This window comes from Helianthus annuus, chromosome 11 (genome assembly GCF_002127325.2).
Source record: "Helianthus annuus cultivar XRQ/B chromosome 11, HanXRQr2.0-SUNRISE, whole genome shotgun sequence".
Lineage (NCBI taxonomy): Eukaryota > Viridiplantae > Streptophyta > Magnoliopsida > Asterales > Asteraceae > Helianthus > Helianthus annuus.
The window spans coordinates 4,996,197-5,024,172 of record NC_035443.2 but is presented as its reverse complement, the minus strand read 5'-3'; the positions used below and the strand labels follow the sequence as shown (position 1 = coordinate 5,024,172).

At 34.5% G+C, this 27,976-nt stretch overlaps 1 protein-coding gene and 2 long non-coding RNA genes across 3 annotated transcripts; 1 reads left to right on the top strand and 2 right to left on the bottom strand.

Annotated features, from left to right (window-relative positions):
- The first annotated feature begins 5,731 nt into the window (after positions 1–5,731).
- LOC110891646 (S-norcoclaurine synthase 2) lies at positions 5,732–6,613 on the top strand. The gene is made up of 2 exons (XM_022139306.2): positions 5,732–5,906; positions 6,191–6,613. Exons 1-2 carry the CDS (start codon positions 5,732–5,734, stop codon positions 6,481–6,483), a joined length of 468 nt encoding a protein of 155 aa, XP_021994998.1. The 3' UTR covers positions 6,484–6,613.
- Positions 6,614–7,843: 1,230 nt separating this feature from the next.
- Positions 7,844–11,531, bottom strand: LOC110891647. Its single transcript, XR_004871914.1, has 7 exons — positions 11,110–11,531; positions 11,003–11,036; positions 9,566–10,897; positions 9,412–9,462; positions 8,736–8,875; positions 8,209–8,298; positions 7,844–7,965 (listed from the first exon to the last, which is right to left on the bottom strand). It is a non-coding gene; the product is annotated as an uncharacterized LOC110891647 (long non-coding RNA).
- A 7,851-nt stretch (positions 11,532–19,382) lies between these two features.
- Positions 19,383–20,600, bottom strand: LOC110889259. The gene is made up of 3 exons (XR_002563488.2): positions 20,131–20,600; positions 19,928–20,046; positions 19,383–19,853 (listed from the first exon to the last, which is right to left on the bottom strand). It is a non-coding gene; the product is annotated as an uncharacterized LOC110889259 (long non-coding RNA).
- Positions 20,601–27,976: the final 7,376 nt, after the last annotated feature.

Genomic DNA, 27,976 nt, shown 5'->3' with positions numbered 1-27,976 from the left:
CATTCATCCATAATTAAAAAAATAAAATAAATAGACCTTAATGATTTTAATTTCCATTATAACATAAGAAAGGTTAAACGATTAGAACATCAAAAATTTTGGCAATATGGATAAGCTTGATTCCATGAAAAACAACTTCTGTAAATAGATTTTTTTTATTTTATTATATACATTTTGTTCAACTTCAGTGGCAATATCAACGATGTCTTCATAAATCCAACTAAAAAAACTATATATTATGCATCAATTTCATGATGCATTAGTGATCCTTTCAGTTTAGTTGCAGAGTATGTCATTTTAAAAAATCTGCTAAAATATTTTGTTCGCTGATTACATTGCAAACAGAAAAATGTAAATTGAGCATAACAAGATAAAAATGATCATCAATAAATTTACATAATCGAATGATATAATCAACATTGCTCTGATACCACATGTTGATTATATCTATAAACATGGGTCAAAATATAGAACCTATTCATGTTTATTCAATCATAACGTAAATATAGATACCAAGTTAGAGACACTTACTTGTGGGAGTGGTCATCTTTGAAGACGAAGATAAGGCCATGATTCCCGTTATGGTACCTTAGGTTGATGGATCACCTTAGAGAGAATTTTAGTATTTTAGTATTGGTGTTCTACTAGAGAGTTTTGATCACCACTTATCATCAATATATAAAGATCAATGAATAATGGTCATGAATGGTGATCACTTATAAAACTCTATGTTTTCTCTATTAATGGTACCTAAAGGGAAATCATAATTGCCCCTTAATACTAATCAATAATTACAATTACTACCATCAAGTAATTGTCGGGGACTAGTTATGTCATATTGGTAATGTTATCAAATGATCCCTAAGGCCACATCAACGGGTTATTTCTAACAATGCAAGCTCAAATCACAAAACCCATTTAAACAAAAAGCTAGTTATTGCTACTTCTTCTGTGGGTGTCATGTTATTGCCCTTAATGTGTTTGTTGATATGCTAAAAAATATTCAGATCTCGTTCTAATAGATTAGGTGAGATGTTTTTTTCAGAAAATAAATATTGAATTTTTATGGTTTTGTTGTGAAGATCAACTGAGAGGGCTTCCTTTGATTTCATTTATCACTAGAACTAATAGTGCTTTCAGTTGGATTATGGTGTTGGCGGCAGGGGGATGGTGGTGGTGGGATGATGCGGTGGTGGAGGTGGTGGAGGTGGTGGTGGTGTTCTGGTGGTGGTAGGTCTAATAAATAAAGGGTTGTTAATGTTAAATGGGGGATTATATATTATTTTTCTTTTTGAGTCCCTGTGTTTTATAGGGGTAATTTGGTCATTTAACAAACTTAACAATAAAATTCTAAATGTGTTAGAAATTTGGACTCAAATAGTTAAAGAAAATGCTTATAGGGACTTAGGTCGTTAAACTTTTTGCTTTTAGACTCAACTAGTTAAAACCCATAAAATACAGAGACTCAAAAAGTAATTTACCCTAAAATCTATCATTTGTGAATTATAATTGACATCCTTTTACTTTTATAGGTTGTCACTACCAGTCCTGGTTTTTTTTAATCATATTATGTTAGAGTAATTACTTTTTGAGACTCAGGGTCTGTTTGGTATGGGGTAATGAAATGGACGAGAAAATGGAATGGACGAGGTAATGGAATGGATCATTACCATTTCATGTATTGTTTCCTACATATACAAAAACCAAATGGGGGAATTGTATCAGGCAGCTGTCTGGCACTCCCCTATTGGACCAACACGTTTATTGTTTTATATTCATTTTAAAATTACGCTTCTACCTCCAGCTCAAAATCAAATTACGTTTTTGCTCACAGCTCAAAATAAAATTACGCTTTTTGTCCCCATCTCAAAATTACGATCTTGCCCTCAATTCAAAATTATGACTTCGCCTGGCACTCTCCCATTTAGGGGTGTGCACGGTTCGGTTCGGTTTTTGGGTAAAATTAAAACCGAAACCTAAATATCGGTTTTCAGGTTTTAAAAACCGTTTGGTTTCGGTTTTTCGGTTTTTACGTCGGTTCGGTTCGGCTCGGTTTTTCGGTTATTTCGGTTTTTGGAACAAAATTATGTAAGATTCAAAAAGAAAAAGAATAATTTATATTATAACAATCTTTTTATATGTTTACATTTAAATTATTATAGTTAACCTCTTTAATTAATATTGTTTACATAAACCTAACCTTTTAATCTTTTTTTATGTTTCTTCAAAGTTTTTATTATCTTATAGGTAATAATAAATCATTTCAGTTATAATGTTTTTATTATAAACACTTAACATTCAAGAATAAAGTTAACATTTTCTACTAGCATTGGGTTAAACACTTAAACAATATAAACTTAAACATAAAAATATATGGATTGTAACTTATCGGTTCGGTTCGGTTTTTTTCGGTTATTGAAAAATTTTATCCAAAAACCGAACCGAAATTTTCGGTTATTAAAAATCCGAAAACCGAACCATCGGTTTTTGTTTTGGTTCGGTTTTTTCGGTTCGATTATTTCAGTTATTCGGTTACGGTTCGGTTATTTCGGTTACGGTTCGGTTATTTCGGTTTTCTTGCTCACCCCTACTCCCATTGGACCAACCAGTTTATTATTTTATATCCATTCTAAAATCACGTTTTTGTTCCTCTCTAAAGTTACGGTTTTGCCCCCAGCTAAAAATAATATTATTATATACAAAAACCAAATGGGGGAATAGTGCCAGGCAGCTGCCTGGCACTCCCCCATTGGACCAACAAGTTTATTGTTTTATATTCATTTTAAAATTACGCTTTTACCCCCAGCTCAAAATAAAGTTACGTTTTTGCTCCCAGCTCAAAATAAAATTACGCTTTTCGTCCCCATCTCAAAATTACGATCTTGCCCTTGATTCAAAATTACGACTTTGCCTGGCACTCTCCCATTGGACCACCCAGTTTAATATTTTATATCCATTCTAAAATCACGTTTTTGTCCCTCTCTAAAATTACGGTTTTGCCCCCAGCTAAAAATAAAATTACGCTTTTGTCCCCAGCTCAGAATTACGATTTTTCTCTCCATTCAAAATAAAATTGTGGTTTTGCCCTCAGCTCAAAATTACCTTTTCGCCCCCAGTTCAAAATAAAATTTTGTTTTTGCCCCCCACTTAAAAAATACGATTTTGCCCTATGTTCAAAAATGTGATTTTTCCCCGTTTAAAAATTGTGATTTCGCCCTCAATTCAAAATTACGTTTTTTCCCCACTTCAAAATAAAATTATGTTTTTGCCCTCAGCTCAAAATTACGATTTTTCCCTCGGTTCAAAATAAAAATGTGCTTTTGCCTCAAGCTTAAAATTATGATTGTGCCCTTAGTTCAAATTTATATTACGTTGTTACCTCAAGTTAAAAATTACGAATTTGCCCTGTGAAAATTTACAATTTTGCCCAAGGTTCAAATTTACAGTACTGCCATTACTTTAGCTTTTGGCAAATTACGATTTTACCCCAGTCAAAAAATACAACTTTCCCTCAGTTAAAATTACAATATTGCCATTGTTTTAATTTTTTTTATCAAAACTATAAAAGTGTTTTGTTTTAATTGGTTGACTCGATTTAATTGTTTTTCGTGTCAATGAGCTGACTAACACTCGCTCATTATTCGGTCATCGCCCCGCAACGCGGACGGGGCACCAACTAGTTATTATAAAATTATACATCTTATTATTTGATTATATTAAAAATATGGTTCTTGTTGCTTACATTTTGTTTTGTTGGAAAAATATAAGTGAACGATTTTTCATTAATTTTAAATAATAAATAATTGATTTTATATAAGTTACAGGTGAGGTTCGTGTAAAAAGGACCTTTTTCGTGAGAAGTGTGAGAAGACATAGGAATTGGCATGTAGGCATAATGTTTTGGACTTAGACATGATGTTTGGGTTGTTTTGGCAAGAAAAACACCAAACATAACAATTTAAAACACAATTCAACGTATTATGGGCGTGAAAATTAAAACACAACTAAAACACATTGCTTACACTTAAAACACACCACTTAACCTTTTTGGCATGGTGTTTTATGTTTTAAGCCTAGGATTCATTGCATTGTGTCTTAAAGTGTTATATTTGGTGTTTTTCTTGCCAAAACAACCCAAAGCATCATGTCAAAGTCCAAAACATGATCTCTACATGTCAATTCTTATGCATTCTCACAGTTCTCACGAGAAAATGTCTTTTTTACAGGATCCTAAGACTATGAGTTATATAGATATTTATTAATGATTTTGTGTTCTACGATGTGAGAGTTTCATAAACGGATCAAACTACGTCTAAGTCGGAGCTAAGATAAATGAGATATCGATGTCCAAAGCCGAGATGGGGGGCACCTGTTTGCTCCGTCGCAAATGGCGAAGAAAGGACGAAGTGGACGGGACGGGGGGGGGGGGGGGCGTGGAGGGACGATGACACGGTGGCGGCGCCGGGGTGGAGGACGGGGCCATACCCACCAGCCTAATACATAACCGATTGAACTTTAAGTTATGATTTGAAAATCGGACCAATCGATCAAACCGGTCAATCAGGGAACTGAAGGTACTAGACTACTAGGGGTTTAACTTAGAACGGATAAACCAATTATTATTAACTGGCCGAGTTTGACATAAACTTTTTTCTAACCAGGTTGAATACTTGACAATTGTGGTTTTCATATCACTGACGGATCACTGTAGTATCATCGTACCATCAGCAAAACCACCTAGTCATATGAATCATCCATTTGTTTTGAACCTTATGTATATATAGGATGTAGCCTAGGCTTTTTATATATGTTGGGTGTCAATGTGAGGCAACTTTGTTTTCCATCTTCTAACAATGTTCTATATACTTTATTTTTTCTATATTTATATTTTGGTTGTTTTTTACTTTATTAGTTCTAAATTGAAATAATTCAAAAGAGCTTATTGTTAGTATTTTGTATTTAAATATCTCATGGAGATTACAATCAAAATGATACCGATAAAAGCTAATCAACAAATGTCATAACATTATTAATATTTTAATGTAATAATTAATATTGACCAATAAACAAATTTAAAAAAAAATGTAATATTGACCAATAAACAAATTTTAAAATAAACAAATCTTGTCGTCTGGTTCTCAAGAATATTAGGCTACCCGGGGCACCTTCGGGGAGTCCCTTCGGGGACCATTTTTGCCGAGAGTGGAGGTGCCGCCATTCAGGCGGGGAGTGAAATCGGGGAACAATTTCGGGGAGGAGGCACCGAAGATGGAAGGAGAGAGAAGGTGGGCCAGCTTTTATTTCAACCAATGAATTTTTTTTTTTAATAAAAAAACAATTCCCCTAAGAGAGGTGCACCCCGTACGTTTTTGGACAAGAGGGAAGTTATAGAGGGGAAATGACATGGCAACGTATAATTGGGTTAAAAAAAGTTTCCACTCACCTAATTAGGGGTGCCCCCTTCACCCTTATCTTCAGATATGCAATTGTCCCTTAATGTTAAGAACTTATTAAACTCTGTCACATCCATTTTCTAGCTCAAATCACCTCTAAAAAACAAACAAGAAAAGGCTGGCAGTGACCGGCTAGTGAGATTTGATGAATAAATAATTAGAGAAAAAAGACAAATAAAACAATTAGGAATCTATCGAGTACAAAAAAAAAGTTTATTCCATTTCGGCATTTTTCATATATAAAATCCTTAACATCGGATGTACATTCACAAAGAAAAATGTTCGGAACGTTATCGGAAGAGGCAGAAGTGAAGGTGCCCGCAAGCAAAGCTTGGGCTCTCTACGGCACTCTTGAGATAGCAAAGCACGTCATCGGGAATGCCCTTGAAGCGGTCGATGTGATTGAAGGCGATGGCGGGCCCGGTACCATTCTCAAGCTCACCTTTAAGCCCGGTACGTATATTTAATTATCGATAAATCTTAACAAAAACTAAAAATTTTGGTTATTTTATTATTCACGTAGCCTGTGTCTAGATTGTTAAGCCTAGCTGGATTAAAAACATATTGTTTTTTTTTTAACGGCAAATTTCTTTTGTTCTTGTTGTTTGTGGGACTTAAACCCAAGACCTCTCTCCCATGGTATTTAAAGGTTTTGCCTTTATCAGTGGACCACTACCCCAGTGGTATTAAAAACATATTGTTAGCGATTAAATGATGGTACGATGGCATATGTGCAGGGTTAGGTTTCCCGTATTATTATGAGAAGTTTACAAAGGTTGATAACGAGAACATGATCAAAGAAGCTGAAGTAGTGGAAGGGGGGTTTCTTGATGTTGGATTTACCTTATATAGGATAAGGTTCGAGATCAAAGAGAATCCAAATGATGATATGGGCTCATCTTGTCTTCAGAAACTAACAATCGAGTATGATGTTAAGGAAGAGTTTGCGGCCAATGCTTCTTTTGTCACCAATGAGCCTCTCCTCGGGATTTTAAAAGTTGCAAACGAGTATCTTTTGAAATCTAATTAACACATGAAACGGTTATCATTTATCATGTTTATGTGGAGTTTTTTCCCAAAAGGGTGTTGTGGAAAAACTTAATTACCAAAATGGGTACTTTTAGAAATATTTACCAAAATGGGTGTTTTTTAAATGGTTACTATTTCTCTCTCCTAATTTTATTGGATAAAAATCATTTCTAAATAAAAATATGTTATATAAGAAGAATTAATTAAAAGTTTCTAATATAATTAAAAAAACATTTTGCTTGTTTCAATTAATTTTATAAACGGATTATTTTTTTAAATCTTATATAAACGTTTTCTTAAAAAAAAAGTATAATGTTTAACTAAATGAAACTTTTATATTCTTTCACATATACTCTCTTAACAGTTAACACTCGTTCTTTATAACAATTTTTGTTTGTTATTTTTTTTATTCTTTAATATTAAAGTATGTTTTTAGATAATTTGAATTTAAAATATATAATAAAAAAACCAATCTACTATCTGAAACCTATTTTTTTTTTTTTGCATATTAAATCCCTAATTTTAAAATACAAATGTATGAAAGAATATATTTTAATTATAAAATTCTACATCGTCTATATATATTTGCATGGTAAATTATTTCAAAATTAGCTATGCGAAAGAATAAATTGTTTTTATTGTTTTTTCATTTAAGCTAGCTACGTATATCAATATAAATTGTTTTTATTGTTTTTTTCATTTAAGCACTTTATTCAAAAAATTTAAAAGATAATGTTCGTATGATTATTAAAACACATTAAAAAAATAAAGAAAAAAATATAAGAAAATTGTATATAACAATTAAAAAATCTGTTTATAACATTTCATGAAACAAGCAAAATGTTTTTTAATTGTAATAGAAACTTTTAATTAATTCTTCTTATATAACATACTAGTCTAAGTTCCCGTGTGCTACACGGGTGGCTAAACAAGAAAACTAAATCCTTTAAAATTTTATATACGTTGAACTATTAACGAAAATTTTAGAGAGTACATGAAATATGAAATATTAATTGAAATACGTATCAAAATGGTACTTTCTCTCAAAAGTTATAATATAAAATGACAATCGACCTTGTTTCAACTAACTTAAAATGAAATCTAGTTTTAAACTGGGTGTGTGATCCACCCGATTTAACCACCAAGTTTATAAGCGCCATCTAGCCATTCAAGATTTCATCACAATTTATGATATAAGGAACATGCCTCAAATGGAAAATTGAAACTAAGTTACAATAGTAAACTATTAAGAAAAAAAAATATATGAAATCATGCAAAAGTAGTAAGAGATATTAAATAGCTAAAAGGATTACACTTACATATGTATTCATTATTAGCTAAAAAAATCAAATTTTAAAGTTGTACACATCTTCATCTACACCATTTTCACTAAATTCTCGAACAAAGCTAATATCTTTCCTTTCTTCATGTGGTTGACTTTCCCTCTAATATTCTCTTCCGTCTTTAACTACCGCCAAGCACACTGTATATAATGAGCTTGTATTACAGATTTATAAACTAAAAATAACAGTAGAAATTACTAATATCGTTGCGCATATTAACCTTTGAAAATTTGCTTACAAACCCTACAATGTTATACTTATCATAAGGTGTTCAACAGGCATGAGATTGCCCTTCTATTGTACCCTTCTAGGCCATGTTTATTATGTCATGCCAACACAAAGCACATCTGCAACGATAATATCACTATTACTAAACAAATTACCATTTTAAATTGTTGAAACTAAAGCCAAAGTAGAGCATCATTTGTAAACAGATCATGCCGCAAGACTTTTACTCAATTCGTATCTCCAACCTAAAACAGTAAAAAAAATTAAATCGTCATCGTCATTAGGTCGACACATAGTGCTCTTGGAAGGCCAAGTTGTGTAAAAAGGTTTCCATGTTAGATATAATTCTATTTTTACATACCCCACTCTTTCTAGGAAAAAGACCCAAGTTCCAAAAAAATTGATTCACTTAATGATGGTTAACCACTTTCAAGGTACCACTTAAAAAAAAAAAAAGTCAACTGCGGGTCAAAGTTACTATTATAAATGCATATTTTAGCAGGGTAACCTATATGAGTAAGTGAATAACCTTAAATCAATTTCTCTGGCTTTAAAGGTTTTTATTAATTAGTTTGCAAATTTATGTAAGTGATATATTTGCAAATTTAATAGGTTTGACTTCCAAAGTCAAACAAAAAAGATAGCATTAGTTAGACAAATAACAAAACCAATATAATGTTACCATGTCATATTCATCTCTTGTATATTCAATATTCCACCATCCAATAGAGAATGTGCTGAGAATTCCAACCCAACCTGCAAAAGTACTCGTTTTTTTTTTTGACTCAAACCCTCTCACTTAAGAACGAAGAACAAATTCCACTGCAAAAAAAAAAGGAAGAAATCTTGTGTTAGTGTATGTTGTATAATAAAATTTAATATTATATGAAATATTTATGAATCTTGCTATTCAAATAACATCCAAATTAATGTAGTTGCCATACTTTCAAATCATAGTTATGATGGTCCCCATATTACAACAGAACTACAGATAGAGCTACTAAATTTCCATGTAGCAGACTACTCAATATCATATCTGGATATTATTTGGTACCTACCAACAAATTAATTTGCAATATATATACACATATGATTGTCTAATTTTCAACAAAATAGTAAGTTCCAATACACAAAAAAGTAAAAAAAAAAAAAAAAAAAACACTCCTTTAACTATAAATCGTGACCACAATCTGAAATACAGAATCAACCTAATTTCTCATATCGCCTATTTTTCAATGACTACATTAAACTGCATGCCAATACCATCTATTCTCCAAATCAAACTCCTTCAACTCCGAATCCCACGACGAAACATTTGACAGAAATATTCAAATTCAAATAGTGCAAGAGTATATTACCTTTAACCATAATTCCAAGCTATAAGAATCCAATGTCCTGGATAAGGATAGCTGCAACAGGTTTTTTTTTTTTTTGCCATCAATTAATATAACATAAATGAATAAAATAACAAAAAAATAGCAACAAAATTCATAAAAAGTTTCTAATCCTTACAGTGGAACTTATTTGCGTGAAAGCATACTGTCTACGACTATTCACCCAATCATGAGTGCTGGTAATCAATAGAGTAGCCCCCTCAGCTCACAGGGCATGGATATAATAGAATACTCAAATATTTATATCAAATATAGAAACAATTATTGCACATATCGATTGTAGGGACGCTGCAGTTCCATGTCTAACTTGTGATATAGACAACAAAGTTTGTTAGAAGCAATGCAAAAAGAGGTAAAGAAGAACAATAAAAAGGATTGCCCATACTTGTCTTTTGACCAATGAACAAAGTAGCTCGTGAACACCTTTAGCCTCAATAAGATCTCCTTTGATTGGCAAATAGCTTAAACATGCATGAATAACCTGCCAAACAACATAACACCATTTTATTAGGTGAAAAACAAAATCAACTTACAACTCTTCCCGCGTTTAGTTACCAGCATAACGTGTAATTCAACCCTAGAAAGAAAGAAAAAAAGAAACAATATAGTAAAAAGAAGAATTGGCTAAACGGGTCGGATCAAGTGGGTTGGCAACATCTAGAGGATTGGTTGCTCAACTAAAAAACCTATATTGACAAAGACATGTTCATTTAGAAAGCGAAGGTGGTGGCTCATTTGAAGGGACAACTGAACTTTTTACTTCTAGAGGGTGGGTTGGTTGTTCGAACCAAATGACGAATTGGTTCGACTTCGGTTATATTTTTATAATATAGTTTTTAAGTCATATAACACGCTAATAATATATCAAATGAAAAGATAAAATATTTGCAGACTTACTCGACCCAACTGTTTTGACTCATGCTAATAGTTACCTGTTTTGTCAAATGGGTCGAAAAGTGCAACCTCCTGGAAAAATTAGAATAGACGATTTGAAGGATGTCAAAAACTACATAAGTAGAAAAGCAAAGAGGGACAATACCTGTCATTTATTTAGTTTCTATGTACCAGACTACTCAATATCATATCTGGATATTATTTGGTACCTACCAACAAATTAATTTGCAATATATATACACATATGATTGTCTAATTTTCAACAAAATAGTAAGTTCTAATACACAAAAAAGTAAAAAAAAAAAAAAAAACTTCAACTATAAATCGTGACCACAATCTGAAATACAGAATCAACCTAATTTCTCATATCGCCTATTTTTCAATGACTACATTAAACTGCATGCCAATACCATCTATTCTCCAAATCAAACTCCTTCAACTCCGAATCCCACGACGAAACATTTGACAGAAATATTCAAATTCAAACAGTGCAAGAGTACATTACCTTTAACCATAATTCCAAGGTATAAGAATCCAATATCCTGGATAAGGATAGCTGCAACAGATTTTTTTTTTTTTGCCATCAATTAATATAACATAAATGAATAAAATATTTGCAGACTTACTTGACCCAACTGTTTTGACTCACGCTAATAGTTACCTGTTTTGTCAAATGGGTCGAAAAGTGCAACCTCCTGGAAAAATTAGAATAGACGATTTGAAGGATGTCAAAAGCTACATAAGTAGAAAAGTAAAGAGGGAAAATACCTTCCTAAGTGCTAGAAGGCAAAGTGCTCTCAAACTCCTTCATCAAGGTCCACAGCCAGGTCTCACATAAAAGAAAACCAAATATTTTATAAAAGTTAATTACTATAAAACCAGACGCATCATTACTGAATTAGAGGCCAAAGTTAACAAAGTATGAACATGTGTTCAGAAGGAGGAAACTGAGGAATTATTGGTGATCAAACACGTTGTGAATAGGAGCAGTGGTAGTTGATGTATAACCTTCATTTAATACAAAATAAAAAAAATGTTCTGAATTCATATATCATCATTGCGGTCGCTGAACCAAAAATAAGCACTAAAATACGCACTAAAGGTGAAATTAAGCTAAATTAGACTAATTGATCACATGACGAATACCTACTGGTTTTGTCAATTAGAGGTAGTGGCTAAGAAGTGGAATCCAACGCGGGTGGAAGAACCTCATGCACGCTACTTCAAAACAACACATTTTAATCAAAATTCATATTCAAATTCAAGCAATCATAAAAATAAAACGGTTCATATAAATCAATTAAAAGAAATGCAATATTATTAGAAACTAAATAAATGACAGGTCCATTGAAAGAAACCGAATACTGATAATATGATAATTGATATTAACCTAAATTAGACTGTATATGCTCTCACAAACCTGCAAATCCATTCATATTCTCAACATGGAACCCAGATTTACTTTGACTCGGTATTAAAGATCTTGATATGTGTTTCTAATAAAGTGTGTGTGACAAAATTGCCATTACTGTGAAATATTTAGCGTTGCATCACGTATCGAATAGACGATCGTTGCTGCAACCCCTTCGTTTACCGATGACGTTGCTACCAAAGACATCCATATACAGATTCGTCTCCTTGTCTCTCAATCCATATCTTCCTCAAGGAAACATGTCTCGTCTCGCCGTATTCCGGCGCCGGTAGGGATAGATGTAAGAGATTCGAATATGAATCCAGATTTCCTTCTACCAATTCCGGCATCAACATTCATCGCCATAATAGTTAATGTTGCCACAAGTCAAAGTAATCGGAGAAAGTAGAAGAGATGGAGACCAAGAAAATCAAATCAAACTTCAAATTAAAACTAACCTGCATGAGAATTGTAGAATGAAAGAGGGGCGATGAAGGTTACAATCGCCGTGAGGTTTCAGCCTTGAAGCCGTAGATGAGATTTAGGGTTTGTAAAATTGAATGTGGATGAAAGAAATCAATTTGATTAGGTTCTAAGATTTAAAGACAAATCAATTTGCCTTCCACTGATTGAGAGAATTGATTAGGTTACCAAAATTGAAGAAGAGTAGGTAGGAAGAAGCAAAATGGCGCTCAAATATATGAATTCTCTAGCCAAAGAGAATAGCCACATCATGGTCAAAAAGTCAACCATTATTTTGCTTTAGTATAAGAGATAGATTTTAAAAAGAAATTATTTTTATCCAATAAAATTAGGAGAGAGAAAAAGTAACTATTTAAAAAACACCCATTTTGGTAAATATTTCTCAAAGTACCCATTTTGGTAAATAAGTTTTTCCACAACACCCTTTTGGGAAAAAACTCTGTTTATGTGTAATGTAACTATTATGAATAAATACGAATTATGTTAATGCTTTCAATGGTACGAGTGAACCGATTGTATGGGTGTTGAAACAATGGTTAACACAAGGATAACCAAGAGGGTCGTTTCACTTATGGGGTTCAACCTCTTCTCTTGCTCGTAACGGTGGCCTGAGATCTGCAAAACAGTAAACGCCGTTAGTCTCGTTAAGAGGGGGGAAGGGAGTTTTCCCTCTTAACCAGGCTCCGGCGTGAGAATAAGTACTGCTCTGAGAGGAATAAAACAGTGTGTGTATAGAGTGAGTAAAGAGAGCCAAGATGATCAACCTGAATGATGAAGGGTCCTATTTATAGCCGGAGGGTGAAGAAGGAGGAGGCAGCTGTGCCAGCTGTGGGTGCGCGCCAGCTGTCCGACCAAGGGGAATATCCTCTTGGTCTGCTCTGTCGCGAAGGGTGTAGTGGTACACGTGGCGTCTTTGTATTTGCTTGTGCTGGGTACCTCGTACTGGTCGCGTCAGCCCTGCTCCCTGGATTGTCGCAGGCCTATGTGGCCTTCTGTCAATGGTGACACGTGTTGTCCTTTATGTTGGGCGAAGCATCTTTGATGCCAGCTGTGAACCGCCTAGATGTCTTCTGGAAGATTCTAGAAGGTTCTGGTGACATGGGTGCCTTGTGTGCACAAAAGTGGTGTGGTCCCTACCATGTAGGCAGGGAATTGGGACCATACCTCTTCAATGGGCTTTTGATTTGAAGAATGGAATGACATGTTACAAAATTATTAATTTACTAATGTTTTTGTTGTACCACAAAAGACGTGTATACAACCTCTAGTTATTCTTTATTATTTGATATCTTCTCGCCAAGTTTAAAAATTAGGTCGAGTATACGAAAAACTTTATTAAAAAAATACACCAATACTTTGACTAAGTTTAATAATCCTCATTTGTTTTAATTCGTATTTGATTTTTCGTATCACGTAAAATAGTTTCTCCTATAACTCATAACAATATTTATCAGCTATTTTTATTGCTTTTTAAGGGATTTTTACATATTTGTCCCCTCCTAAGAAGTCTTATTACATATTTCTCTAATCTCTAAATTTAATTACATATTTCCTCAATCCCTAAATTTAATTACATATTTCACCTTTCTAAACCTCATATATATTACATATAGGGGCAGAGCCGTCCCCGAGAATGATAAAAAAAAACTTGGGTCTCGTGCGAGACAAAAAATTTGGGCCCCATCCCTATAATTGGTATTGATTGAATTTTAGTTCCGTTCGATGTGATACGATACGGGCACTCAATATAAATAATAAATTTTATTTCCAAGTGGTTTTTATAAGCATAAGTAAAATGTAATATACTAAAGTCGTAATATTGCATTACCTCATATAACATTCTTATATTTTACTCATACATTTTATAATAAAAGTCATTATATTTTACTCCTACATTTTATAATAAAAGTCACATTTAGATGAAAGGTATGCCTATGGCTAAGTTATAACAATATACAACTAGGGCTCGGTTCAAATGAGAACCACTACGAGTTGTGAGAATCGTGAGAAAACTTTTTCTTCCCGTACGAGTTGTGCCAATTTCTTCTGCACAAACGTATATAAAAATATTATAAACACATCTGTAAAAAAAAAGTAAAAAAAAAATTGTCCCGTCGGTAGTTGTGACTGATGCAAGTTTTTTTTACACGCTGGTGTAAATTTTGTATGAAGATAAATATTTCTTTTACACGCTGAATAAAAAAAGGGAGTTTACAGAATCGAACCGGAGACTTCGAAGTTAAAATAGAAATGCTTTTACCAACTGAACTAGAGCGGTTCATAATAAGAAATGTTTATAGTATTTATAATATATAAAACTTGTTTATAAACTTTTCGGGCCCTTTAACAGTTTGGGCCTCGAGCCGTCGCCCGGTTTGGCCGGCCCAATAGCCGGCCCTGTATAGGGGTGTAAACGCAGGGCCGACTATCCCCATGTGCAGCATGGGCTTGAGAACAGGGCCCAAATCATTAAGGGGCCCAAAAATTTTTAAATTTTCTTTATATATATGTAGCCCAAATCTGTACAGGCCCAAAGTTTGTAAAAAAAAAAAAACCTCAATCTTATAACCGTACAAGGCCCCAAATCATTAAATCAATACTAGTATACCGGCAGGGATTTCTAATCGAACTACGAACAGACGATTACGAACAAAAGTACACAACGTCGCGGCAGGGATTCATCATCATCGCGATTCGCAGTTAATAATCATCATCATCATCATCCGCAGATTCGCAGTAGGAGCCAGGAGGTATTTGTTTGTTGATTTTTGTTTGTTGTTGTCTGTTACGAGTCGCAGCCACGGTTCCTAGTTACGGTTTCGAGTCGCAACCATGATAGTAAAGGAACCTGTTTTATGTTTTAAGATGTCTTTCAAGTTTATAAAAAGATCCTTTAGGCAACAGGAATAGGTTTGGCTAAGAATTTGACCTGATTTGAGGTTATGCAATTGTTAATCATCTCTATGTTGCTAGTTGCGTCATAAAACAGCGCCCGCTATTTCATCGCTATCGCTACGTAGTTTATATGTAATTTGTTGCTATTGTCTGCTATTCGCTATTAACAACTATGCATACATACTGTCAACATTCCGAACCATGTTCTATTTCCATGTTAGTATTTTATATTCAAGTTTACGTTGGTTCCTTTTCAGAGCTCAGATGACACTCTATTGGTTATTGTAGCACTAGCTTCTTCTTTGGCTCTAAATTTTGTGATTATCCCCATCATGTAAGTTCTCTGTTCTTCCTCAATTTTGGTATATTTGCTTTAAACATTAATTGTTTTTCCAGTCTTTGATTCTTATCCTTAAAAGGACAAGTAATCAAGAGCAGTCATCTGTTATATGAGACATGATTAATATGATGGTTTGTGTATGGAGCCAGTACATGAGATATGATAATAATAATTATTTATGTTTTTATTAAAAAAATCATACCTTTATGACTAAATTGTCTGTTTCTTTAAGTGTTGTTTATTAATTATACTTTAAATGTATTATTAGACTTCGTGTGAATTGTGATTGAATGGATGTTTTCCGTTAATATGTAGAAATTACGTCTCCCGTTCCTAAATATAAACAGCTATCCGGCCATTGAATGGAGTTTATGTTATATGAAGATTTGCGAATAGGGCCCAATTTTTTTTTATCTCGAACAGGGTCAAAACTTTTTTTGTGATTTTCGGAGCCGGCAGTAAACGAGCCGAGTGGCTCGCGAGCTAATCGAGATCGGCTCGAGAAAAAGCTTGAAACGAGCCGAGCCTTACCGAGTCTGAGCCGAGCTTGAGCCTAAAATAAAAGCTAGTTTGTTTATCGAGCCCGAGCTCGAGCCTCGCATGTGAACCTCGTTAGGCTCATCGAGCCTTAGTGTAAATGAGCCGAGTCGAGCTGAGCTTATTTAAACTTATTTACAAGCAGACCTCGAACCTAAAAATAAGATTATTTAGTAAACGAGCCCGAACCCAAGCTTCACTTATCGAGCTCGGGGGCCTAAAGAGTATATTATTTATATTATTTTTATTTAATATATTAATTAATAGATAATAAACGAGCCGAGCCCGAGCCGAGCTTAAGAAAATACAAACGAGCCGAGCTCGAGCTTTGAAAACAAAGCTTGAATCGAGCCGAGCTCGAATCGAGCTCTCATAAGTTAATCCAGCTCGGACTCATCTCGGCTCGTTTGCACCCCTAATTACATATTAACCCATTTCATTAAAAAAACTGTTATATAATTACTATTTTACCCTTAATGAGTTTATTAAATGGATAATTATATACTTCCCATTCTTATAAAATCAATTACATAAAAAAACATAACACTAAAAATAATTTTAATGTTTATCGGGTATATATAAAAATTTTCAAGTTTGTAAGGATATATATGAAATTAATCATTTGATTAAATCTTTTGAAAATTAGTTTTTATACAAAAAAAAAAAAAATAATGAAAACTAAGGGTCTGTTTGGTATGGGGTAATGGAATTGACAAAGGAATGGAATGGACGAGGTAATGGAATGGACGAGGGAATGCAATGGATCATTACCATTCCATGTCTTGTTTGGTTACCATGTGAATGGAATGAATTATTATTGTGTATTGTTCGGTAGGCAAGAAAAGCGGAGTAATAAAATTAGCGGTGAGTGGTGGTGGTGGTCGGTGGTAGTGATTGTGGGTGATTATAGGTGGCGGTGGTGGTTGTCGGCGGCGGCAATGGGTGGTGGTGATGGCGGCGAGTGGCGGTGCGGCGGTGACGTGTAGTGGTGGTGGCGACAAGGTGGTCGTTGGTGGTGGGTGGCAGCAAAGGTGGCGGTTGGTGGCAGAGGCGGCGGTTGATGGTGGCGGTGGTGGTGGGGTCGACGATGGTGGTGGGCGGCGGCGGCGAGTGGCATTGGCGGTTGGTCGCAGTTGTGGGTGATAACGGTGGCGAGTGGGTGGCGACAGCGCTGGTGGCGGCGGCGCTGGTGGCTGTCGGGGTGAGGTGGTGGCGGGTGGCGGCGATGGCGTCGGTGGTAGGTGGTGGTGGTGGTGGTGGGTTGTGGTGAAGGTCGTGGGTTGTGTTGTTGATGAATGGTGCAAGAGGGGATGGAATGGAAAAAAAACATGGGGGGTGGAAGGAATGATTTTGAGGGAATGGAATGCCTTTTGGAATGGGTGATTCCATTCCATTGACCAACCAAACACTCTTTTCTTCATTCCCTCGTAATCACTCATTCCATTCCACATCTTATTCCTGCATACCAAACACTACCTAAGATAAAAAAAAAGGAAATGAACATGGGTTATGTTGTTAGTTGTACCCATCAGAATGTTATCAACTCATCTTCACATGATTTTAAAGCTTTCCTATTAAGGTTTTAAAGACCCACTTTCTATAAGTAGAAACCTTTTCTTTACCAGACATTTGTTGGGTGCTTGTTTTATATATAGTTGATTTTCAAAGAAAAAAACTCTTTTTATTTTTTAATGAATTTTAGTTTTCATTAAATTGTTGTGGGGTTGTTTTATATAAATTGTTGTGCTTTATTAAACTATATATAACACATGTTACAAAACTTTAAGAAAATCACGTTGGGTTAAACGTTGAGAAGCAAAAATACACATATGACAAGTGTAGTAAACTCACGAGAGACTAAGTATTGTATTAAAAAGTTAACAAAGATAAAACACAAATGAACACGTTTCATAGTTTAAATGTAATATTTATATATCATTTTTTTTTTTTTATTGTATATTTGTAAATTTAAAGCATGATTTGCAAAATTACATAACAAAATTCCAGGTTAACTTGTTATGTTTGTGTCTATCCGCGAAAACTAATATCACGACCTGGTTCATGTGTATGCCACCCTTTTAGCGTTCATATCGGGTTCGTCTACCCGTACATAAATACAACCAATTTAAAAGATGTGTATTATATTAATTATTTTGCTTTTATTAGAATTATAGTATACACATTCTTTATGTGTCGAGTTAGAATCATAAAATTAGTACACGTATAGAATTTTTTTAAATATTCGTTGGCCCAACAGCTAGCCAACGGTCCCATGAACTTAGCCATCCACATCATCTTTTTAACCCGTCCCATGCGAGGCTTCATAGCTACGCAAACAGGGCAACGCCACTACCTACACTGGCCGGGTGTGGCTTGGGTGGTGTTGCTTGGCTATCCACAACCCAACCCAACTCAAGCCCACACCCCGTGATCTTAATGTCAAATTCTGTTTTCAATACAAGTAATAAAAGAGTCATTGGCACGATTCATCTATGTTACAAAGCTATTTTTAACATTTAAGTATTATAACTAATATATAAATTTTCCCATTAGTAGATCACTTATATTATAATTAAAAACGCAACAAAAAAAAAAAAAAAAACACTAAAATATTTTTAATGTTATATTTATTATATAATTGATTTTATTAGAATGAGAAATATGTAATTAATCATTTAATAAACTCATTAAGGGTAAAATAGTAATTCTATAAAAGGTATTTTAATGAAATTGATAAATATGTAATATAATGCCCCATTTGCGGTGTGCACATATAATGTATATATGTGTGGGCGCTCAGGGGGCAAAAGTGAAATGGTACAAACTTTAACGTTATTTTACTAATCTCGTGAAAATAACGTTAAAAGCGACGGATGGTTAATCATGCATCATGTGGTGACGTTGATAGCTGAAAGACACGGGGGTACATGCACCAATCAGTCTCTGTGCCGATTGTTTGAGTGTTATGTGTCTTAGGTCCAACGCTTGATACAAAACTACAATCGAGTCGGGGGGTCTCACTGGAAGCAGTTTCTCTATTCCTACATGGTAGAGGTAAGGCTGTCTACATCTATCCTCCTCAGACCCTACCTTAGCTTTGCTGTTGGTGGGATTTACTGAGTATGATGATGATGATAAATGTGTAATATATGGTGTTTAAGAAGGTGAAATATGTAATTAAAGGGTAAATTACACTTTTCGTCCTTTATGTTTGTACCGAATTGCAACGGATAGCCTTTAACTTCAATAATTACAGTCACAATCCTTTCTTTGCAAAAACCTGTTACACCCTGGGTCCTTTAACACTAACGCAGTTAAAAATTTCAGTTAACTCTATGCACATGAGGGCAACTTGGTCATTTTACGCGTTAAAAATACATTAAAATAAATAAACGAAAACAATTAAAACAATTCATTAATTTCTTAATATGTGTAATATGGGTGCTACTTTCTACACCCCCCCCTATTTACTTTTTTCACCCCCCTCCTCTCACATACTTACAGGTGGGGCCTGCGTGGGACCGACAGTTTTCCTCTCACAATAGGGGGTGTAATCAGGAAGGAGGGGGGTGTGTATAGAATGGGCCTAAAATAACCTGTACACACCAAGTTCCTAAACCACTGTCATCTCCATCTCCATCTCCACCATCACCACCACCACCATCCCACCACCACCTCAACCCTCCGGCAATCACGTGCACCACCACCATCAGTTTCCTTTATTTGCAAAGTCCCAATTTTGGGTAAGGTTGTGTTTTTTTTGAAGCCCCTAGTTTTGAAATTGGGGTTTGTGATAAGCTGTCCGTTGAATTCCGGGTTGTAGAAAGATGACGGTTTTCTTTTCGCCTATAAAGATAACATATACTAACACTTTAAAAAAATTCTTTAATTGCATCCATCAGTTCACTAGTGTTGCGTACCAGGCAAAAGTAACGGGGACGCGAGTACGATACTCCGAATTGCAAGGGAATATGAATTCTTGTGTCACAAATTGGCTTTCATTGAGTATCTGAATCATCTTTTGGTGTGTATCGGAAGTCTGAAACGAAACAATAGCTTAGTAAGTGAATAATTCATCAATTGAACGTAAATTTTACAAATTGAGTTCAAACTGGTTCCGAACCTCAAATCCGACAACGTTCTCAACAAAGATCATGACTGGAGGTTGCATCAATTCTGATATGATTTCGAGAATTCTAAGGAAAGAGGAGGCTCGAGCGTCAGCAGATTGTTTCTGTAGACCTAAACACAAGCACCACCACCATCAATTTCCTTTATTTGCAAAGCCCTAATTTTGGATAAGGTTTTTTTTTTTTTTTTTTTTTTTTTTTTTGAAGCCCTAATTTGAAATTGGGGTTTGTTATAATGCTGATGGTTGATTGTGATTGTTGTAAAGATGGTGGTGGTGCACGTGGTTGCCGGAGGGTTGAGGTGGTGGTGGGATGGTGGTTGTGGTGATGGTGGAGATGGAGATGGAGATGGAGATGACAGTGGTTTAGGAACTTGGTGTGTGCAGGTTATTTTACATATACACATATTAAGAAATTAATGAATTGTTTTAATTGTTTTTGTTTATTTATTATGATGTATTTTTAACGCGTAAAATGACCAAGTTGCCCTCCTGTGCATAGAGTTAACTGAAATTTTTAACTGGGTTAGTGTTAAAGGACCTAGGGTGTAACAAGTATTGCAAATAAAGGATTGTGACTGTAATTATTGAAGTTAAAGGCTATCCGTTGCAATCTGGTACAAACATAAAGGACGAAAAGTGTAATTTACCCGTAATTAAATTTAGAGATTAGAAAAATATGTAAGAAGACTTCTTTAGGAAGGAGAAATATGTAATTAAATTTAGGGGTTGACGAATTATGTAATAAGACTTCTTAGACCATGTGTCGTGAAGGGGGTTTTGGGTGTTTTTTCCCTAAAAAAGGCCCCTACACGACATTATAACCGCCCCATGGGCGTTTTTTGCACTTTTTTGTCGGGCATTTCATTTAAAACGCATACTGATCAAAAACCTTATTTAATGGGCCAATAAGAAAGTAGAGAATAGTAATGGGTAATGATTGAATGGGGTTGGGGGGGGGGGGGGGGGGAAGGGTTTGAGGCATTATACCACTACACCTCTTTTACACTTCAGTACTTCACATATTATAATGCTCAAGAATGGGGCATTTGTTTTACCCACCTCTACTACATATGGTCTTTAGGAGGAAAGAAATACGTAAAATTCCCCTTTTTAAGCAAACTAACATTATTTTAGACACGTCTATATGTGTACTTCCTAAAATTTGAACCATACACTTTTTGATAAAATGAAGGGATATTGAAACCATACCATCTTTCTTAGACAAATATTATTTATTAATATTATTTATTAGCTATTATTGAAGAGTAAAAGTAAAATAAGAACTGCTTTGAGTTACGAGAATCATAAGAAAATTCAAAAAAAAAAAATTTTCAAAAATCTTAGGAAAAAAATCATTTATTCTAGCGAAAAAATTTAAAAAATACCTCATGCAAAAATTTACATCAGGTGTAATTTTTTTTTGTTGGTGATGTAAAAAAAATTACATCGCCGTAAACAAATTTTACATCAGGCGTAACTATTGACTCGACAATTTTTTTTGTTTTTTTTTTATTTTACAGATGTTTTATAACATTTCCATCTACGTTTGTGCAAAAATTGATGGCCCAACTCGCGCAATAAGTAGGAGTTCTCATGGTTCTCACAACTCTTGATAGTTCTTAATCGAACCGATTCATGTATGAGTGTTATATGGAATTTTCGTATTGAGAAATGAAACAATTAAAGCAACATTCTAGGATCAATCTTGTGGAAGTTAAGGATCAGTTAATCAAGAAGCTTGAGTTGGAGAGGTCGGAACACTATTTTGATTACATGAATCTGTTTTTGAGCTTAATATTAAGCAAATATGAGTTTAATTAAATATGTTTCAGGATTATCAGGAAAGTTGGTATCCAACTGCACAATCAGTTAATTCGTGATATTTTGAAGAATGTGTGTAGAGGAACAGTTGGAAGTAAGAAACCTTTAGACAGGGGTTGCTATCAAATGGTTCATCTTTAGTTGTAATCCATATTAGGCTGGAGGGTGTGGTATAAAGCCCTTAGGGCCTTTATCACGCCACGTCAGATCCACGTCATATGGGGGCTTTAAAGCCTCTCCCTTTTAACTTGTATTGTATGGTATAAAGCCCCCTATTAAACAAAAAAAAAAAAGATTTTATTGGATGAAATGATGTGCCCCCCCCCCCTGCACACACCATCTTCCTCGTTATCACGATGGCGGACAAACGGTGGTGCCCCCCCTTTTAACAACAAGGGGGTGGTCGATGGCAGACAAGGGCGCCATAAATGGCTGATGTGGCGGGTGGCGCCCTCCCATACCCACCGGCCTTACAACTAGCATGTTGTCTTTGACCAATGGCGACACTCTCCTTCCATCTCCACGAAAAGTAAGAACGCGACCAGTGATTGAAGCGTTGTTGATCATAAAAGTGCTTTCGGGCCAAACAGGTCAACAAATTTCTCCCTTTTCTTAGGGGAGTGGGGGTGGTCTGTGATGGCCACCCCATCACGCGTGGAACACATTTGTACACCGCCGCCACCACCTTATGTAACGCGTGAACATTTCAACGCGTGGAAACCATCACATGTGGAGAAAGAGATGACCATTTGATTTTTTGACCGTTTGGCACAATATTACCGTTTGGGGTTTAATTTTTTGAGAGGTTTTTTATATAAATCATTCCCCCACTCAAAAGCGCGAGATTTGCGGAACCGTTTAATTCGGTTGTGTGAGCCGCACACCCATCTTGACGAACCGTTTAAGTCGGTTGTAATTCAACAAAAGCGCGAGATTTGCGAAAGGTGGGGTTGGGAGATGCCACCCGTTTAATTTAAGTTTTTTTTCCAATGTTTAGTTGTTTTTTATTTTGCTATGTAATCTATTTTTTAATTTTAATGAAATTTATAATTTAGTGTTTTATTGTTAATTTCTAATTTTAAAATAAAAATTTTAAAAAATTGTGAGTGATGGAATTCTATCACTAGTGACCATCGCCACTACAAAATGCTTGTGAGTGATAGAATAGTGGCTGATGACATGGCAGGAGTTGATTGGATGCTTGTGAGTGATGGAATTCTATCACTAATGACCACCCCCACTCCCCTTATCACCTATTCAATAATCAAGCGATTTTCAAATTGTAGTAGCAAATGCGGATACATCATCACCTAGTTGTCAAGAACTCATCAAACAAGCAGAAAATGGCGATGCTTAGGTTCTAGTGCGGATAAATCACCCGGTGCACCTTATCGATTGAATCTAGGAGGTTTACGAGATTTCGATTAGAACTGCGTCCATCAAAAGATGATGGCGAATGTCAAACAGGGAAAATAGTGTTAAGAAGATGAAGTACAAAATTTAAATATTTTTAAGTTTGAATATAATTTATGAGAGTATATTTAGACATTTCATTGGTCAACTAACGGTTGACCAACAAATTCTGTTAGCAGGGATGTTATTGATTCAAATCGACAGCCACAGGTACGTAAATGCTCAATTTTGGCACTCAGGGACTGAACATGCAATCGGGTGTAAACCACGTGGATGGGAATTGTACGTTACGCATAAGATATCTTTATGCATAAGATATAGATGATGGATGATATGTAATAAGTTTTTAAAAGATTGAACAAAATTTACCAATGGTGATTTGAGCTAAATACTCACGGTGATTGAAAAACCTACTAAGAATGGTTGATACATATTTTAATCTCTAAACTAAAACCTCTAAACCAGATTCAAAATTGTTGATAAACTAAGAACCTCTAAAACTACTATTATTGTTTATATACCTGATTAGAACCCTCTAAAGAAAAATTAGATGAGGGTCACTTCATGTGTTGGAGCGGAGAATCTGTATAAAAAGTTTTTTTTCTCTTCTTCTTTTTTTTTTTTTTTACAAAAACACAGTATTTTAACTCGATTGCCATATCAACCTGTGCAAGGTAGTAGGGGCCGGAATTTATTAACATAAAGACTATATGCACTAGAACCGTCACTCGCAAACAACTATACCCAATATATACCCACCCACAAAATTTCTTATCTTTTTAGCATTTAGACCATGTGTAGTGGGGCGTTTTTTTTTTTAATTTCAAAAATAACGCCCAAAAACGCCCCCCTCCCATTATATAGGGCGTTTTTTGGCTTTTTTTTTTTTGAAAAAAAAATGAATTTGGCGTTTTATATAAAACGCCTTCCCCCTCCTCCCTTGTCCAATCATCTTTCAGCCCCCTTCTCCTTATCCAATAAGATTTTTTCTGTGTTTTTTCTTTAGTTTATTTAATGCCCCAATAATGCCCCATCCCCACTACACCCATTTTAGAAAACGCCTAATAATGCCTATTTGCTGACTGCACCGCCACATGACGTAAAATGCCCTAGGGTGGGGGCATTATCTTCCCCTTCCACTACACATGGTCTTAGGGATGGAACTCTTGTTTGATTGGCGGGTTGGTGGAACTCTCGACATAATATGTTTGTGCTATAGACCTAAACTATAACTTAAGCATAACGCATCTAAAGTAATGTAACTTAAGTAGTACTACGTTAATTATCCGTTTACCTAAACAAGTTGATAATTAAGTTCTAAATGAATTGTAAGAAGTTCTTAACGAGTTAAACTCATAAATAAATCATATTTTAACTTTGATCGAGTTAACATATCAACTCCTTAATATTCATTACAACCTAAATACCTAAATACGAAATTCAATTAAATGTTAAACAAATAAACTCAACTGAAGACTCAAAATATGATAATTTAGGTATCAACTTCATATCAGGAGTTATCACCAAGGTGGACAAAGTAGTTCTGGGTCCATTTCTGGCGGCTAGAATGTAAGCATCTCCTCATGTTTAATAATGCAGTCGCCACAATTAAAGGGTCTTAACAAACATAGAAATATTTTAGGGAAATTTCTAGTTGTAACATTACTATTTTATGTCCGAAAGAAATTTTTTTTTTTCTAACTAGTTTGATTTTGTTAGAAGAATTTCAAACAACTTCAAATTAATGTTTTAAATGGTCAAGTTTTTATGAATCATTCTTGCATAAAGGTATTGCTATAATTCGGGTGTATATTCGGTCAGATTCAATCCACAACCATACTTGAGTGATAGAGATATTAATATATTGGGTTTGGATATATAATAGTAAAGTACTTAGATTGAAAAGCTGGATTAATATTATTAAATGCTGGTAAAATATTTGAATATTCCGTTTCTTATAGAATAATTGGTTTTGTAACCTTTTGTTTATATTGAATGTCGATATTATAAGGCTGGTGAAAAAAAAAGTATTCAATATAAAATACAAGGGTAATTGGATTTTAACACCTCAAACTTTGAAGAATTGGCCGATAACACCCGCAACTAACACTTTGATCTGTGACACCCCAAACTTTTAATTTTGTTTGCCATTTCACCACTCAGTTAAAAAATGAGTAACTGAGTTAGTCTTCCATCCTAGCTGGCATCATTAATCCTACATGGCACCCATGACGTGGCAAACACATGGAAGTTTGTTAGTGTTTACGCCTATGTGTCAAGACTTATCCTACGTGGACTTAATGACATGGAAGTTACGTGGCAAAGCTCATTTCATCTCCCCTTTAACATATGAAACACTCAGTTACACCTTGCCTGTCTCTCTTTACATCAGAAACACCAACCACCACCAGTTTCACCACCTTTCACCACCAACACAGCCACCCATCCCCATGTTCATCTCTCTCTCTCTCTCTCTCTCTCTTAAATACTACCACCACAACAGCATCACATCACCTTCACCGTCGCCGGCATACCTCCACCCCCGCCACCATCACATCTTCAAACAACCCCAACTCTTATCACTCGTTTTCCAGTTAATGTTCAAACAACCCCAACCGGTGAGAGATGTACCCCGACGAGGAAGGTTGTAGAGTTGTGGTTCGATTTCGACGAACACATCCACCGATGAGAGTTCTTTGGGTTCGATTCCGACTGACTGATCCAGCGATGAGAGTTAATTTCATTCTCTTCCGACTAACAAGGGTTCGGCGAAGGTGAAACCCTAGTTTTTGTACAGAGGCGACATTTTGGTTGAAATCGGAGACAAAGATCGGGTTTCCGGTGATCATTTTATTCATAGATCTAACAGGTATATCGATTTCTCTATAGAGGAGGCGTTTGTTTGAGTGCTCGATTTTTCAGATGGGTTTGTTTTTCCGGTACCTCATGACGGCGATGATAATGGTTGTGGAGGGTGGGTGGTTGATGAAGAGGGTGGGGTAACGGCGGATGAAACAGAGGGTGGGGATGGTGATTCCGAGGAGTTTTTGAGTGTCAGAGAGTGATTTTGCAGTGAGGAATTGGGTGGGGCGGTGGATTATGGCTTCGTTGAGGATACCTGCGGCTTTATGGTTGATGAAGACGGTGGATTTTGCAGTGATGTTAGTTGTTATCATTTGTTGTGATAAAAAAGGAAGGGTATGAAGAGGCTTGACACGTAATCATCTCCAACTCAGTAAACTTATGCCATGAACATCTTGAATGTTTGAAGATGTTCTTGCTATTAAAATGATGAAACTGATATGAACATAGTCCCAAATCTTCAAAATGATGAAATTAGAATTTAGGATTTGTTATTGGTTTTTTTTAATATTGTCAAAAATAGTCCACGTAGGATGCCAGCTAGGATGGAAGACTAACTCAGTTACTCATTTTTTAACTGAGTGGTGAAATGACAAACAAAATTAAAAGTTTGGGGTGTCACAGATCAAAGTGTTAGTTGCAGGTGTTATCGGCCAATTCTTCAAAGTTTGAGGTGTTAAAATCCAATTGCCCAAAATACAATTATCATCTCTATCATAAGAGCCAAAAGTAAGTATAGTTACATCATTGGATTAATTTGTTTTAGATTAATTGGTTTATCTCAATTTATTGTTGCAATTAATTCAACATCCCCTACACCGAAAGCCATCTTTTAAAACATCATCAGACGTCACATAAAATCATAAAACAATATTATAAAATATACGATAAGATTTAGGTTAACGACAGAAAAATATAATTAACTTGGTCAAAATAACACACTTGACCATACATTACAGTCACTATATATTTGATTAGTTAGCTGACATAGATAACGAGCTAACATTGATTAATTTATATGATTATATTAACAACGAATATGGTCAGATTAATGAAGTCTAATTCCTAATATTGATTATGGTTTGATATTAATTTATAAATTAGAAAAAGTCGTTTTGAGAGTTAAACAATTATAAAAGATTTTATAAGAGTAAATTTTACTATTGTTCTCATTAGTTTAGTGGACTTCTAAAATTGCCTTTATTTAAGTACTGGAAATTAACCTAGGAAACTTTCAATTTAAAAATTAACACTTTGTTCTTTATATTGCATTTGTATTATTTACATATTATATATTTAGAATATGTTTACTAAAGTTTATTAATGATTTTTTAACATCAAATTAATTTATTAGTTTCTTTTATCAATTTTTTTTAAATATTTTATTTTTAAATTTATTTAATATTTTGTTTTTATAAATTTATTTAATATTTTGTTTTAATATTTCAATATAAATTTATTTAATATTTTGTTTTTATAAACACATACTTACATATACATAAAAAAATACTTTTTAGTTTGAGTAGTTTTAAAACATCTGTAATAATTATATATACTTATAAAAATATTATGGATATACAATAACTTTATTTTAAAGAATTTGTATTTTATTTATATTTTATATAAAAAGTAATTTATCTTGTTATTATTATTTACGTTATAAAAACATTAAAACAAGAATTTTTGGAATATCCACTAATAAACTATAATAAGGTTTATCATTAATTCGTTGGTGATGGTT